This window comes from Camelus ferus, chromosome 9, assembly GCF_009834535.1.
Source record: "Camelus ferus isolate YT-003-E chromosome 9, BCGSAC_Cfer_1.0, whole genome shotgun sequence".
In the NCBI taxonomy this organism is placed as follows: Eukaryota; Metazoa; Chordata; class Mammalia; order Artiodactyla; family Camelidae; genus Camelus; species Camelus ferus.
Window position 1 is genome coordinate 80,081,836 of NC_045704.1, and position 13,487 is coordinate 80,095,322.

General features: G+C 50.2%; 1 protein-coding gene across 2 annotated transcripts; it reads left to right on the forward strand.

Moving 5' to 3' along the window:
* Positions 1-610: 610 nt before the first annotated feature.
* WNT2B (Wnt family member 2B) lies at positions 611-13,351 on the forward strand. Of its 2 annotated transcripts, none has more exons than XM_006182885.2 (5): positions 611-1,067; positions 6,749-6,969; positions 8,005-8,282; positions 8,985-9,249; positions 12,227-13,351. In XM_006182885.2, exons 1-5 carry the CDS (start codon positions 880-882, stop codon positions 12,454-12,456), a joined length of 1,182 nt encoding a protein of 393 aa, XP_006182947.2. In that variant the 5' UTR covers positions 611-879; the 3' UTR covers positions 12,457-13,351. The 2 variants fall into 2 exon arrangements, with proteins under 2 accessions (XP_006182947.2, XP_014413252.1); XM_014557766.2 differs by having other exon boundaries at positions 953-1,067; positions 6,705-6,969.
* Positions 13,352-13,487: the final 136 nt, after the last annotated feature.

Below are 13,487 nucleotides of genomic sequence, written 5' to 3' on the forward strand. Positions count from 1 at the left end.
GGTGCGGTGAGCAGCGGGTCGGAGGAACCCGGGGCAGCGATATCAGATGTGAGAAGCCCCTACCTGAAGTCTGCTGCCCGTGGGGCCCCTGTTGGCAGCGTTGAAAAAGGAATTAAAAGAGTCTCCTGCAACTCCCCGTGGCAGATTCTACCCATTTCACAGAAGTGCCAGAACGAAGAGAGGACCCGAAGAAGTGGCTGCATCCTTTGTGGCTTGCTCCAGTGTCACTGTAGGTTAGATGACAGGGTAAAGTGTTTACCCCCTCACTCGGCACTCCTGACCATCACCCACGACGGCTGGGGTTACCGAATGAAGGGCTCTAGGACCCGGTGGCGCGGCGTCGGCAGGGACCGGGCTCTTCGAGCTCTGAAGGGCGCTGCTGCACCCTGTCGCGTCCCTAGCGAGCAGGTGGGGGCGCGGCGCGGTGCTTGGGGCGCCGAGGGGCGGAGGCTGCAGCCACACCTAGGGCGCCGCAGAGCGCTCGGGGCTGGCGCGGGCGGAGCCGCCCTGAGGGCCGCGCGTGTCCCCGGCCTCGGCCCCGCCCCGCGCCGTCCAATGAGAGCCCGCGGCCGGAGGGGCTGTCCGCACACTCTGTCCGCAGCCCCACTCGGCGCCGCCGACCCCCTGACACCGCATCCCAGCCTGGGCAGCGCACCCCAGACCCCGAGCTCGGCGCGCCGTCGTCGGCTTCCGGACACCGCTCCCTGCGCCCCTCTCCGGGACCTGGCGCCCCGGCTCCTGGACTCTAGGTGCCCCTAGGTCCCCAGCCGCCAGCAAGCCCTATGGCCCCCCAGGGGGTGAAGTAGGAGCAGCCTGAGTACCCTCAGCCGGTGCCCTCCACGCCCCTCCGGGCCGCGTGGCGGGAGTCTTCGGGGAGCTATGCTGAGGCCGAGTGGTGCGGAGGAAGCCGCGCAGCTCCCCTCTCGGCGCGCCCGCGCCCCTGTCCCCGCGCCCGCGCCTAGACCCACGGCCCTCGACGGCTCTCGGGCTTCGGCCCGCTTGAGTCTTGCCTGCCTTCTGCTGCTGCTGCTGCTGATGCTGCCGGCCCGCGTAGACACGTCCTGGTGGTGAGTGCGGCTCTTAGGGATGAGAGGGTGAGGCGCTGGGTTAGAAAGGCCGAACGCGCCAGAAAGGAATATAGCTCCCGGCATCCGCGCGGCTCAGGAGACTAGTTTGTCGCTTTGACCAAGTAAGAGACGATCCGGATGGCGGAGGGGGGCGGGGATGGGGGTAGTTGATAAGGGGGCGCCCCTCCTTCCCTGTTGGGTGATGTGAGCGCTGGGTATTTGGAGTAAGGACGGCCGGTCGTTGAGGCTTCCCAGACCCACTCTATTTCAGCTCAATCCTCTTAGGGCAAAACTACTATCCGAGTTTCTCTCAGGATGGATTCAAGGAACCAATCGTCCATCTAGGGGCCTTCCGTGGCCGTCCAAAAGGACACCCTGATCGCCTAAAGTTGCCCCCACCCAGAGGTGGAGAATGGGACAGCTGCCAAGGGCGGGCGAGCCTCTCGCTAGTCTACCCCCACCCGATAACGCAGGAAGGTTTTGGTGAGGCAGCAGTACCCAGCGCAAGGTTTAGAAATGGAATCGAGGCAAAAAACTACTCCATTAACTCCCACAATTAAAACAAACAAAATACTTGGGTTTGCATACTTTAGGCATTTTGTCTTCAATCTGTTTTGAGGTTCACTTCGAACCTTGATATCTTCCTCCTTTCTTCCTGTTCTGCTCTAGATGGTCCCATCTCCCATCTCTCCCCTCCAAGAACTAGAGGCTTCTGGAGTCCCAAAGCATTAAGAGATCCTCTCCTAAGATTTCTTGCAGTCTTTAGACTCCAGACACTTCTAAGACGGCAGATGAGGCAAAAAGCATTAAAAATCCACTGGATATCTGTTCTCTTCTGATCTCCCACCCTCAAGCTCTGGATGGCACTCATCTTTTTCTCCCAGGAGAACGAGCTGCTCTCTCTCTGCCCCCACCTTCTAGGGGCTGGGCAGGGAGAGAGTTGAACTGAGAAATGACTCCGTCTTCTCATCTTTCCTTTTCACCCCCCAGTCAAACTGGCCTCTTGGACTGGGCTATTGCCCCTCTCTACCCATGCAGTGCCCCACGCTTCCTTTCCTTATTCTGCCCCTCCCCCCAAGCCTCCCTCTACCCCACAAAGTGTGGTCTCTTCTCCCCTTGCACCCTGTGGCTTCTCTCCTCAGGACTTGGAATCTTGGCTGGAAGGGCTGAGGGGCCAGCAAGCTTGAGCTGCAGATTCCTATCATTTCAAGATGCGTCTTTCTCCAACCCCATTTACCACCCCCCCACCCCCACTCCCACCCCACCCCGTTTTCCTGTTTCAGAAAAATCTCTCCTTTGGATCTTTTTTATTTCTGCAGTGTTGGGGAAGGCAAGGAGGGGGGTTCTGGATGGGGGAACAGGGAGGCCCATATCTTACATCTGGCTTAAAACATTCCTTCAGAAAGGGAAAAGGAAGAAAATGATGAGGAGAGAAACCTTTCAAAGTTCAGAGTGAGATCAAAGCCACCCTTTACTTTTTCGGGCTCAGTTTGGCTGGGGACTTTTGTCTTCAGTGACTTTGTATAGAGAAGATAAAGTGCCACTGCCCATCCCAGATGGCAGTTTGCTTTTAGGGACTCTTGATTGCTTCTTACCAATTTTGGAGGCAGTCTTGTTCCACTTGGTGTTTAAATGAGGAAGTGTCACTGTAAATTCAGCACCCTGGTGGTGGTTCCTAAGACCCAACTAGGGTCTTTTTGTCCATTTTGTCCCCTTGGCTACTCCCCCTCCATTTTCTCTTCTCCCTCTATTACTCTCCCCCCATGTGGTTCATATTAAAGATTTTGGAAAAACTCCTAGGTGGAAGAGCTAGTATGGAGGGCGGCAGGCGGGTGATACAGAGGGATTCAGCCATCCCTGTGAAATGGAGGGGCTAGGATGGGCAGTGAGTACAGAGGTCATTTCAGTCTCCTTGCCTCACACAGGTCATAACTGCAGGCCTCAGTGGTCATCACTTCTGGGATAAAGAAGAAAGCTGCTTCCTAAAGGCAGGTCAGGCCCCCAAGGTGATTACCTCTCTTTCCCTTAGGAAAAAAACCCCAGCAAAGTTGATATTCTGTACAACTCCCTGAAGAGATGCCTGTTGACTCTGTGTATCCGTGTTCCACTCATCACTATCACCAGCTAACAGTCTGATCTTCCTCACAACTCTTCCCCCTACTCTCCAACCACTCCTTCCCTCTTCAGACCTTTAACTGCAGAAGGAAATGGATGCTCTGTACTTAATCTATGAAAAATAGAACAAGAAACAGGGATCTCCTGGCATGTGCCCCCCTGTTCCATTTTGCTTTCTGCAGGGGGTTGGATGTAGGGAATCACAAGAGCAGGACTGTGTTCATGGATGCACAGAGAGGGGAACATTAACATTATTGTTATCAGTAACAGCTGCCACTTAATGAACCCTTACTAAGTTCTAGACACTATGGCTAAGCACCTATAAGCATTATCTTCTTCAGTCCCCCAAATAATCCAGTGAAGCAGATACTATTATTATCCCCATTTCACACATGAGGAAAGTGAGGGATAGGAGGGGAGTGGCGAGAAACTCAAGTTCACACCAATTTTGGAACCAGAGTGGTCTACTCCTGGTTAAGTACTGTGTGTCTCTCTCATGCCTGGAATTGAAAATGAGCTTGGACTTTGGAATCAGATGTCCTTGGTTCACCCCACTTCTCCTCGGACTAGCCTTGATGGACAGACCTGGGTATTATTAATCTCCCTGAACATCAGTTTCTTCACCTGTGAAATGGAGATCTCTCTCTCTCTCTCACGTAGGATTTTTGTGTAGAAAAATGTTTCGTGAACTATAAAGTGCCATGTAAATGATATTGTTATTAAGATATTCAGGGAAGGTCATAGTTTTATCCCTGTGTTCAAAGCCCTATATGGCCTGGGCTAAACCATGTACATACACTAAGGACTGTAAAAGAAAAGAGGTAAATAAAAATAGGATCCCTGGCCTCATTAGAGAGGCAAACCTAAAACATCTGCAGATAGGCCAGCAATGTTGATAAAGAATAAAGCTATAATTGAAATGAGGTTTATAGCTAGCTAGGGGGAGAAGGGAGGGAAATCAGACAGGTTAGGTATTTATTCAACAAGTAGTTATTGAGTCCCTGCTTTGTGCCAGACATTGTTCTAGGTACTGGGGATACTGAAGTGAACAAAACAGAGAAAACCCTGTGCCTTTGTAGAGCCGCAGGTCCTACATCAGCTGGGGATACTGATAAAATGCAAGCTCAGTGGGTCTGGAATGAGGCCTTGGGCTCTGCATTTCTAACAGATTCCCAGGAGATGCTGATACTGTGGTTCTCGGGACCACACCTTGAGTAGTAAGGAGCTAGAGTAGGGTATGAGCTGTTCTGTCAAAGGAGGCAGGTGAAGAGAGCATTGTGTGGCAGGAAATTGGGAAGGAAGTAAAAACTTCTGGAAGGGAAACACAGCTACAAAGTCAGAGGCATCTCACCCATCTACCAGCCCATCAGCTGGGAGATGCCTTAAACATCTTTGTGCCCCTAACGGCTGAGCTCAGTGCTTGGCACATGGTAGGCATTTTGCAGGCATCTGCTGAATTGAGAGGAGGATGGGCTGGGTCTCAGGCTGTTTCACTGGAGGCCCCCACACTGACTACAAGGGGCTGACTGCTGGTCAGGAGGCAAGTGCCCTGCTTTGCAGAATCTTGAAGCAGCTACTTAGTGGGGTAACGGTGATAGTAGAGAAACTTAATTATCTTCCTGTCTTAGACACTGAACAATGTTCCCACGCTCAGTGAGGATGTAACAAGAAGGACCAATGTGGGCTGCAGCAGCATGGAGTTAAGTCAGACCACAGGAAGGACTTTTTACCAGAGTTTGGCCTGCCCCACTCCAGACTGTCTCATGAGGGCTGGATTACTGGTCTCCCATTCCCATCCAACCCCCCTCTTCCCAAGCCCCAGTAAAAAAAACAAACACCCATTGCCTAGAGCAGTACTTGGGCTGAACTGGGGAAGCAGAATGGTGGTGAGACAGGGACAGGCTCCAACTCCAACTGTCTTGATTCTCCAAACAAAGCACCGCGGCAGTGGGTGTAACTCCCGGCTGTGCGTCAGGCAGCCCTTTCCGGCCTGGCCCAGTCTGGGGTGTTTATTTTGTTTGTTCCTGGAAGCTGTTGCCCTGATGGACAGTGCTGGGGACACTGATTCCATGGGATTTGTTAGTGGTGGACCAGCCCTCTCACCCCTTCCCCCGGGACAGATGGGCCCCATCAGCCCTGCTGAGTTCCAGAAGAGGCAAGCATCAGCCCTCCTTGTGTTTGTTTGAGTTGGTGTCACCAGCGGTGATCCAGTCTGTGGGTGAGGGCCGAGTGTGCGAATGTGGGGGGGTGGGGACGGGTTACAGAGGACATACAGCCAGGACAGTCCGGCTTTTCCCTTCTCCCCACTGGCCACCCTCCCTTCTCCTCACCCACTTCTAGGCCCATTTTGAGGCCTTTCCCAAACCACAGGCTCATTCACAGCCCAAACCAAATCTTTTCTGTCTGGAGCAGCAACTGCCCTCATGGCCCCCACCTGTTCAGAAGAGGGGAGAGGAGGAGTCCCTTTGATGTGTTAGGAGAACAGAGAATTCTCAGCAAATCAAGGAAGGCGCTGGGGGTGTTGGAGAGAGAGAAGGGGATTGTGGAGTGGGTGTATGGGTCAGATCTCACTTGGTGGCCTTCTGGGGAGAAAAGGGGATGATGCACTCCTGTCTGCTCTCTGAAGTGTTCTTTCTGAGGCTTGTGGCGGAGTCCAGGGCTTAAAGTATTTAAATGAAGGAAAAATATTGCCTTGAGAAAACTGAGAATGACTCGAGCAACCCAGTTAGCTTTTAGTACCCCGCTCAATTGATCTCCGTATAACTGTTCACGTTGGGCAGACTGGGGACTGGAACATAGGGAGGAGCGTTACTCTGTTACTCTAGATCTTGGCCTTTGGCTTCCCACTGCAAACAGCCCTCTGCCCATCCATTCGGGACATCATGCCCTGTAAGCTGGGAAGGATGATTTTGAAAGACTCATTAGTTAAGAAAGGCAGTGGGGCCTGGAAGCAAAGGGTATGGAGAGGAGAGTTGGGGTGGAGTGTTCTCCAGACCTCCCGACTGGAAATGTAGACTTTTAGCTACATGGTTCTGACTACAGCTGTAAACATTACTCAAAATTGCCCAGTATATCTCTTCCCACTCGCCCCTCCCTGTCTCCATCCTTCTTCCCCCAGCCATATCTTTCTGGACCAGCCATGCAGGACATGCCTCTTACGTGTGGGTGTAACAGTGTTGTCTCAGACTCCTGTGTTGTTAGTTTATTTTTCCGTGAGGCTCTTAATGTTTATTAAACAAACAGGCAATGGGTTTGTGTGATATGCCCACAGCTTCTGTGTATGTGACACATGCCTGGCCTGTGTTCTGGGAGGGTGTGTCACTTTGGCCTTTCGTTGGGGAAGCTGGTAATGGTGGGAGACCACTCAATTACTCTCTCTGCAACTGCTTAACTATTTCTTCAGAGCTTGTGGGGATTGCTTCTACTCATTGGCCTTGGGGAATACGGGCTGGGGGAAGAGGAAGGATCCTCTCCAAGGTCTGAATGCCAAACTTTCCCCTCCTTATTCCCCTCCTAATGCAGAAAAAAAGCCGGGATGCTCTGACAAGGCCATCTCCACCTTGCAGGTACATTGGGGCACTGGGGGCCCGAGTGATCTGTGACAATATCCCTGGTCTGGTGAGCCGGCAGCGGCAGCTGTGCCAGCGTTACCCAGACATCATGCGCTCAGTGGGTGAGGGTGCCCGAGAATGGATCCGAGAGTGTCAGCACCAGTTCCGCCACCACCGCTGGAACTGCACCACCCTGGACCGGGACCACACTGTCTTCGGCCGAGTCATGCTCAGAAGTAGGGGCCTCTTCCACCCTGCCCTAGCTCCTTCCTTTTCAATGCCTGGGGTGGTGAGTGGGGAGCCATGATCCCTTCTCTCCCCTCCCACACACTACTTCATAATCAGAGAAAGAATTGTGGGTAGAGCCCACGATACAGCTGGGTACAGACCCTCAGTACCTTAGATATGTGGGCAGTGGCCCCTCTAATCTCGGTGGTCTTGGATGATGGAACAAAGTAACAGCATTCCCTAGTACCTCCATCTTTCTTCCTACCTTTACCTTCCCCCGCCGAACCCCTAGCCTGCAGGTTTCCATGCACTGTAAGGCTGATGACTGGGAATGGCTGCTCTGTTCTTACCAACACCATCGCTGCCCTCACCCCAACAGTCCCAACACTATAGTAATGGGAGCAAGGGATAAACAGAAAGGTGATATGTAAATATTTGGAGAGTCAGCGGCTTGGACCAGGCTCAGCGAAAAAGCTAAGGAGAGCTAAACAGTAAACTAGGAGAAAGGGGATGAGATGAGAATCTGGAGGTGTCAGAAGGACAAGAGCGATGATTCATCAATCCCCAAGAGCAGAGAGGAAAGAAAGCAGGCTGGGGAAAGTAGCATGTCTCTCATGTCTCTCCAAATAGGATGACCTCTGGGATGGGGTCTCCACTGCAGGGGAACTGTCCAGCAGAGTGGGCCTGAAAAGGCCTGGATGTGGACCAAGGCAGGCTTCACTAAGCCAGGGTTGGCACTCAGTGGGAGGGAATGATTCACTGTGAAACTCTTCAATGGATGGAACCAGGGAGTTTGGAAGGAAGAAGTACAGGTCAGCCAAAGAGGTCAGATATACAAAGAAGTGGATAGAGAGCTGTGAGGGCTGGGGGAAGAGGTCAGATACTCTGGGGAATGCTCTTGCAAGAGAAGGGTACCTTGAATAAAGGAGGTGCAGAGGTTGCCCTGGGAAGAAAAGGGGAACAGGTTTCAGAGAGGGAGGTTGTGTGGGCTGATGACATACAGGGGCCTCTTTCCTAAAACACGCTTCTACCTTTCTCTCCAGGTAGCCGGGAGGCAGCATTTGTATATGCCATCTCTTCAGCAGGAGTGGTCCATGCTATCACTCGGGCCTGTAGCCAGGGTGAACTGAGTGTGTGCAGCTGTGACCCCTATACCCGTGGCCGACACCATGACCAACGTGGGGACTTTGACTGGGGTGGTTGCAGTGACAACATTCACTATGGTGTTCGCTTTGCCAAGGCCTTCGTGGATGCCAAGGAGAAGAGGCTTAAGGATGCCCGGGCTCTCATGAACTTACATAACAACCGCTGTGGTCGCACGGTCAGTACTCATGTCTGCGCGTGTACATTCATATTTACTGGGGGTGACCAGTTTGTGTGATCATGGACTGAATGTGAAGGTGGAAGCACTGAAGGCTTCTCGATCGCCTCCAAAAGCCCCAACCCCTGGAACAGGAACAGAGAATACAAGGTACCTTAGGAATGCCTAGGTTCAACCTGGTGCATAGAGAGTCTTCACATAGGTGGAAAGTAGGGAAAGGTGGAGAAAAGAAGGGAAATAACTTAAGAAGGAAAAGAACTGCCTCCATAAAAGTGGGGTGGATAAGAGCTTATTTAGTCAGTTCACTGGTCTTTGAGTACCTCCTAATGCTTAGTACTGTGCTGGACAATAACATGCAACAAAAGCAGAAGGCAAGGTGCCTTGACTCTAAAACACGTGAAAACTAAAGCATGTGCCAGCGTACCGTAACAGTGAAACAGAATCCTGGGGCTTTAAAGTTAAAGTGGGCTTTGGTGAAACGGAAAGCACTGTTGGTCCAGGAAGGTTTCTTGGGAGAAGAGGTTCTTGAGTTTGAGCCGGAATAAAGGGTGGGATCCGACTAGGGAGAGACCAACCAGTGGCTCCACTGGCCATCCAGGGCCAGGACCAGCAGACCTCAGCGCACTCATGCTTTTAGTCCTGGGGATGACATAAAGTACCTTGACTGGCTGCCTCTCCCTTACCTGCCACCCCACCTCCCAGGCTGTGCGGCGGTTTCTGAAGCTGGAATGTAAGTGCCACGGCGTGAGTGGCTCCTGTACTCTGCGCACCTGCTGGCGTGCTCTCTCAGACTTCCGCCGCACAGGTGATTACCTGCGGCGGCGCTATGACGGGGCCGTGCAGGTGACGGCCACCCAGGATGGTGCCAACTTCACAGCAGCCCGCCAAGGCTATCGCCGTGCCACCCGGACTGACCTTGTCTACTTTGACAACTCCCCAGACTACTGTGTTTTGGACAAGGCTGCAGGTGAGTAAGGAAAGCAGGTAGGAACGTGAAGCCCCAGTTCTTAGCGCAGCACCTCCAGTTAGTTGTGGTCTGTTCCGCCTCAGGAGTTAGGGAAAGAGGAGCCACTGGAGGAATCAGTCAGACATTTAAACCTTGTCAGATTGCTGATTTATGCCCAGTCTGCCAGGCCCGAATCTGCCCAGAGAGGAGGCTAGACTCAGCACCATGCGGCCTGAGATGACACCACTCCTTTATATCCCCAGCATCTAGGGTACAGTACGTGCTACTCAGTGAATGTTTAAATGAATCACCCATTTTCAGTACCAAGCAATGTATGGGCTAGGCAGAAGCATAAGATGGAGTCTATGTTTTGGCTTTTCACAGTCTAGCTAAAGAAATGAGATATAACAGGCAGACAAATGCAACTGCAAAAGACAAAAATCAAGAAAAGTTTATTGGAAAGTGTGACATTTGTTTCTCAAAGTGTGGGGATTATCTGGGTAGCCAGAGAGAACAGGCGGGTATCCTCTGCACGTGAGTTGAGCGGTAGGTGGGAGAGCACGTGATCTGTTCCAGGAATGGAGAGCTGAATATGCTGATTGAATGAAGGTTTTGGGGAAGGGAGATTAAACGTAGACAGACAGGTTGGAAATAGACCATGGATGACCTTGGAAGGGTTTAGCCAGTGTGCTGCTACTGAAGATTCTAAAATGGGGTTGGGGAAGCAAGGAAGAGATCTCTACCAAAGGCTAACCCCTGGCAGAAAGCAGCAAATCAGTTTTTAATCTGTTCAGATATCTGTGGTTGAATTCTTGGGAATGCTGGAAGGTGATATGGTATCCCACCAAAAGAGTGGAAGTTACTATCCTGGCTCATGTTTCAGGCTCAGAAAGGTTAAACTAGGAACACCCTGCGACGCAACAGAACTGCTCTTCCCCTGGTTACTGTCATGGGCTCTCAGGCTCTTCTCTGCAGACTTAGCAGTCCGGACTTGGGTGAGGGGAAGTCAGAAATCTCGGCTGTCCTTCATACTATTTGCTTTCATGCATCACTGTCTTTCCTGGAGAGGCAACTGGCTTGGAGCAAAACTGGGCACAGACACAGGGTGGGACTCCACCCAAGTAACAGAGAAAGTAGTTTGTGTACTTTGAAGGGTGCTAGGAGAAAAAAGGTTGAGAAAGCACTTCTGATTCTCTTAGTGATTTCCTGCCACTCAGTTTGTTTTCTTCCCATGTGGTGTAATTCAGAGGGCTACTCTCTAAATGCCTAGAAATAATTCCACAACATCCGAGGCTGTGCTATTCAAGCCTATGCTATCATCCTAAAATGCACCTTTGGGGAAGGATCTTCGGAGTTAGGATGGAGCATGAGTCATATGTGTGTTGGTTTTTCTCAAGAGGCATAAAATTAGATCTCATAAAACCCAAAGTGGGGCCTGGAATTCAAAGGGTACGAGTCATCCCAGAAGGGAGTGTGGAGCCAGTACGCCAAAGCAGTGCTGTCCCACTGAACTTTCTACGATGATAGAAGTGTTCTCCCTTTGTGCTCTCCAGTACAGTAGCCACCTAGTCACGTGTGATTACTGAGCACTTGAAATATAGATAGTATAACTGAGGAGCTAAGTATTAACATTTATTTAATTTTAATTGACTTAAATCTAAATGACTGCATTTGGCTAGTGGCTGCTACATTGGACAGCTCAGCTCCAGAATGTAGAAGAGGCTTTTGGTGCACAAGAGACATGACTTAAGACCCAGCCCTTGAAGGTAAGAGAGTAACATATGTAGTAGACCTCGTCAGCCCACTCTCTAGAGCAGTGGTCTCCTAACATTTTGGCTTGTATACTCCTATCATTAAAAAAAAAATTTGCACACATACTCCAAAAAATGTATATTTACTGATGAATTGTATCTATGTCCCACTATACTGATGTGTGCATTATAAAGCATACATACAAAATAGATATTTTAAATTGATGGGATAAAAAACAAATACAGAAGTACTAGCATGTTCCGTCCACGTCCAGTGGCACGTGGAGACTACTGCTATAGAAATCAGTTAATTTATTTCCCCTCTTCAGCCCCCAGGCTAGTCACTTTCCCTCTGGGACAGGGTTGAAGTAGATATTCTCTAGGATCCATCCCATCCAAAATTCTATGATTTTGTCATCTGTTGGCAGTATCTCTTTTGCATAAATCAGTCAGAATGAGGTTGTGAGTAATATCTGTTCAGAGGGATGACACCATCTCTACCCTTCAAGAGTTCCTACCATGAGGTAAGGCAAGGGATATTCTTTAGCAATTCCTTAGAGATATGCCTCCTGCCAGTAATGCTAATCAGTTCCCCTCCTCAGTTGAACAGAGATTATAGACATAACAATCTGCTGGGTAGGTGCTACTATTATGCCTCTTTTCTTAGGAGAAAACGAAAGCCCAGAGAGATTAACTTGCTAGATCACACAGCTAAGAAGCGAAGACCTGGATTTTAAACCTAAACAATCTGACATCAGGCTCATGCTTTTAATGGTCATGCGATACTACTTCCCTGTTTAGTACAACTTAATGAAATATAAACTAAGGACCAAAATACTCACAAATGGTAGCTGGATTAGAGTTGTAGCAAAACCTCTTAGAAAAAGGAAATTATAGGCTGTTTTAAAAATTTTTTTTTATTATGGAAAATTTCACACATAAAATAGGGAGCCCTCACCCAGTCTGAACAATTACGGTATTTAAGGCTAGGCTTTGAATGGGGATATGAAGATGTATATTGGCAGGGAAGGCACTGCAGGAAGAGTCAGTGGTCTTTGGGGAGCCTTGCTGATGGTAAGAAACAAGCCTGGTGCACAGGGCAGTGAGGAGATGATCATTTTGGCTAGTGGGTATATTTTCAGGAAAAGGGATTCTTTATGGTTTCCTCATGAGGATGTGGGTAAGGGAACCAGAGCGGCTGGACTAAGAGGTAACTTGGTTCTCACTCTCTCTCTTCCCTGACCCAGGTTCCCTAGGCACTGCAGGCCGTGTCTGCAGCAAGACATCTAAAGGGACAGACGGTTGTGAAATCATGTGCTGCGGCCGAGGGTATGACACAACTCGAGTTACCCGCGTCACCCAGTGTGAGTGCAAATTCCACTGGTGCTGTGCTGTGCGCTGCAAGGAATGCAGAAACACTGTGGACGTCCATACTTGCAAGGCCCCCAAGAAGGCAGAGTGGCTGGATCAGACCTGAATACATAAATACCTCACTCATCCCTCCACTTCAAACCTCCTGACTCAAAAGCACAAGATCTTTGCATGCACACCTTCCTCCACCCTCAACCCTGGGCTGCTACAGCTTCTATTTAAGGACTTGGGAGAGTAATGCAGAGGGCCTCTCGGGTCCTGGCTGGTTCCTTAGCCCTGGGAATGAGTTGATAGGGGATGTAAAAAAACGAGCTGCTCCCTGACTCCCCACTCTGGAGGTTAGAAGGGAGAGTGGAAGAGGCAGGGGGACTTCAGAGTGATAGGAGTTGGCACTGAAGCACATGGTCAAGGCTCGTTTTTCCTTTCCCTTGCACTGGCTTCCTGACACTTCTTGTGTGTGCAAGAGAAAGGGTACCTGGGGAGAACTTCTTTTTTCCTACCTGGCTGAGGGTAAATGGGACAGAGATGAAACTACGTATCTCTTCCCTGGGTCAGTTTGAGCAGACTGCCTGGTACCCTAAAAGGAACTCTTCGGCTACAACATTCTTTCATTATCAAGAGCCTGGATTGCTAGATAAGAGTTAGCCATAGTTGACAAGGTTCCATTCACATGCTCATATGTTTATAAACTGCTGTGTTTTGTAGGAGAAAAAAAATTACATAACTATACAAACATACATTCTCTACCAATCTGTCCTTTTCGACCTGTATCAGCCAGCACTGCCCCTTTTGCTCACTTTCTGCCTGTTCAAACTGAGCAGCATGCAGTGTCAGGCCATGCCTAGTACATCGTTAGAATACCCTGGAACACTCCTAAGAAAGGGTGATTTAGTAGGTCTACCTAGGCCTTGGGCTTTTTACTTTTTAAAACTTTTCATTCATTATTCTGGTGGTCAGCCAGGTTTGAAAAACACTAAATAAAAGGTATGTGACTCATGGAAGGTGGGAGAAGGTAACAAGCCTGATCTCAAGGCCCCACATAAATCATCAATGTATACTAGGCAGGTAGAGATCTCTGGCTTTGGCAACTTTTAGGAGAGGATCCTAGCCTTTGAAGCTGGGAGCGGGAGCCAGTGG

Coding starts and splice junctions, on each gene's coding strand:
- WNT2B (XM_006182885.2), top strand. CDS start 880: ATGCTGAGGCCGAGTGGTGCGGAGGAAGCCGCGCAGCTCCCCTCTCGG. Junction 6,970..8,004: donor CGGCCGAGTCATGCTCAGAA/GTAGGGGCCTCT, acceptor CTTTCTCTCCAG/GTAGCCGGGAGGCAGCATTT. Junction 9,250..12,226: donor TGTTTTGGACAAGGCTGCAG/GTGAGTAAGGAA, acceptor TCCCTGACCCAG/GTTCCCTAGGCACTGCAGGC.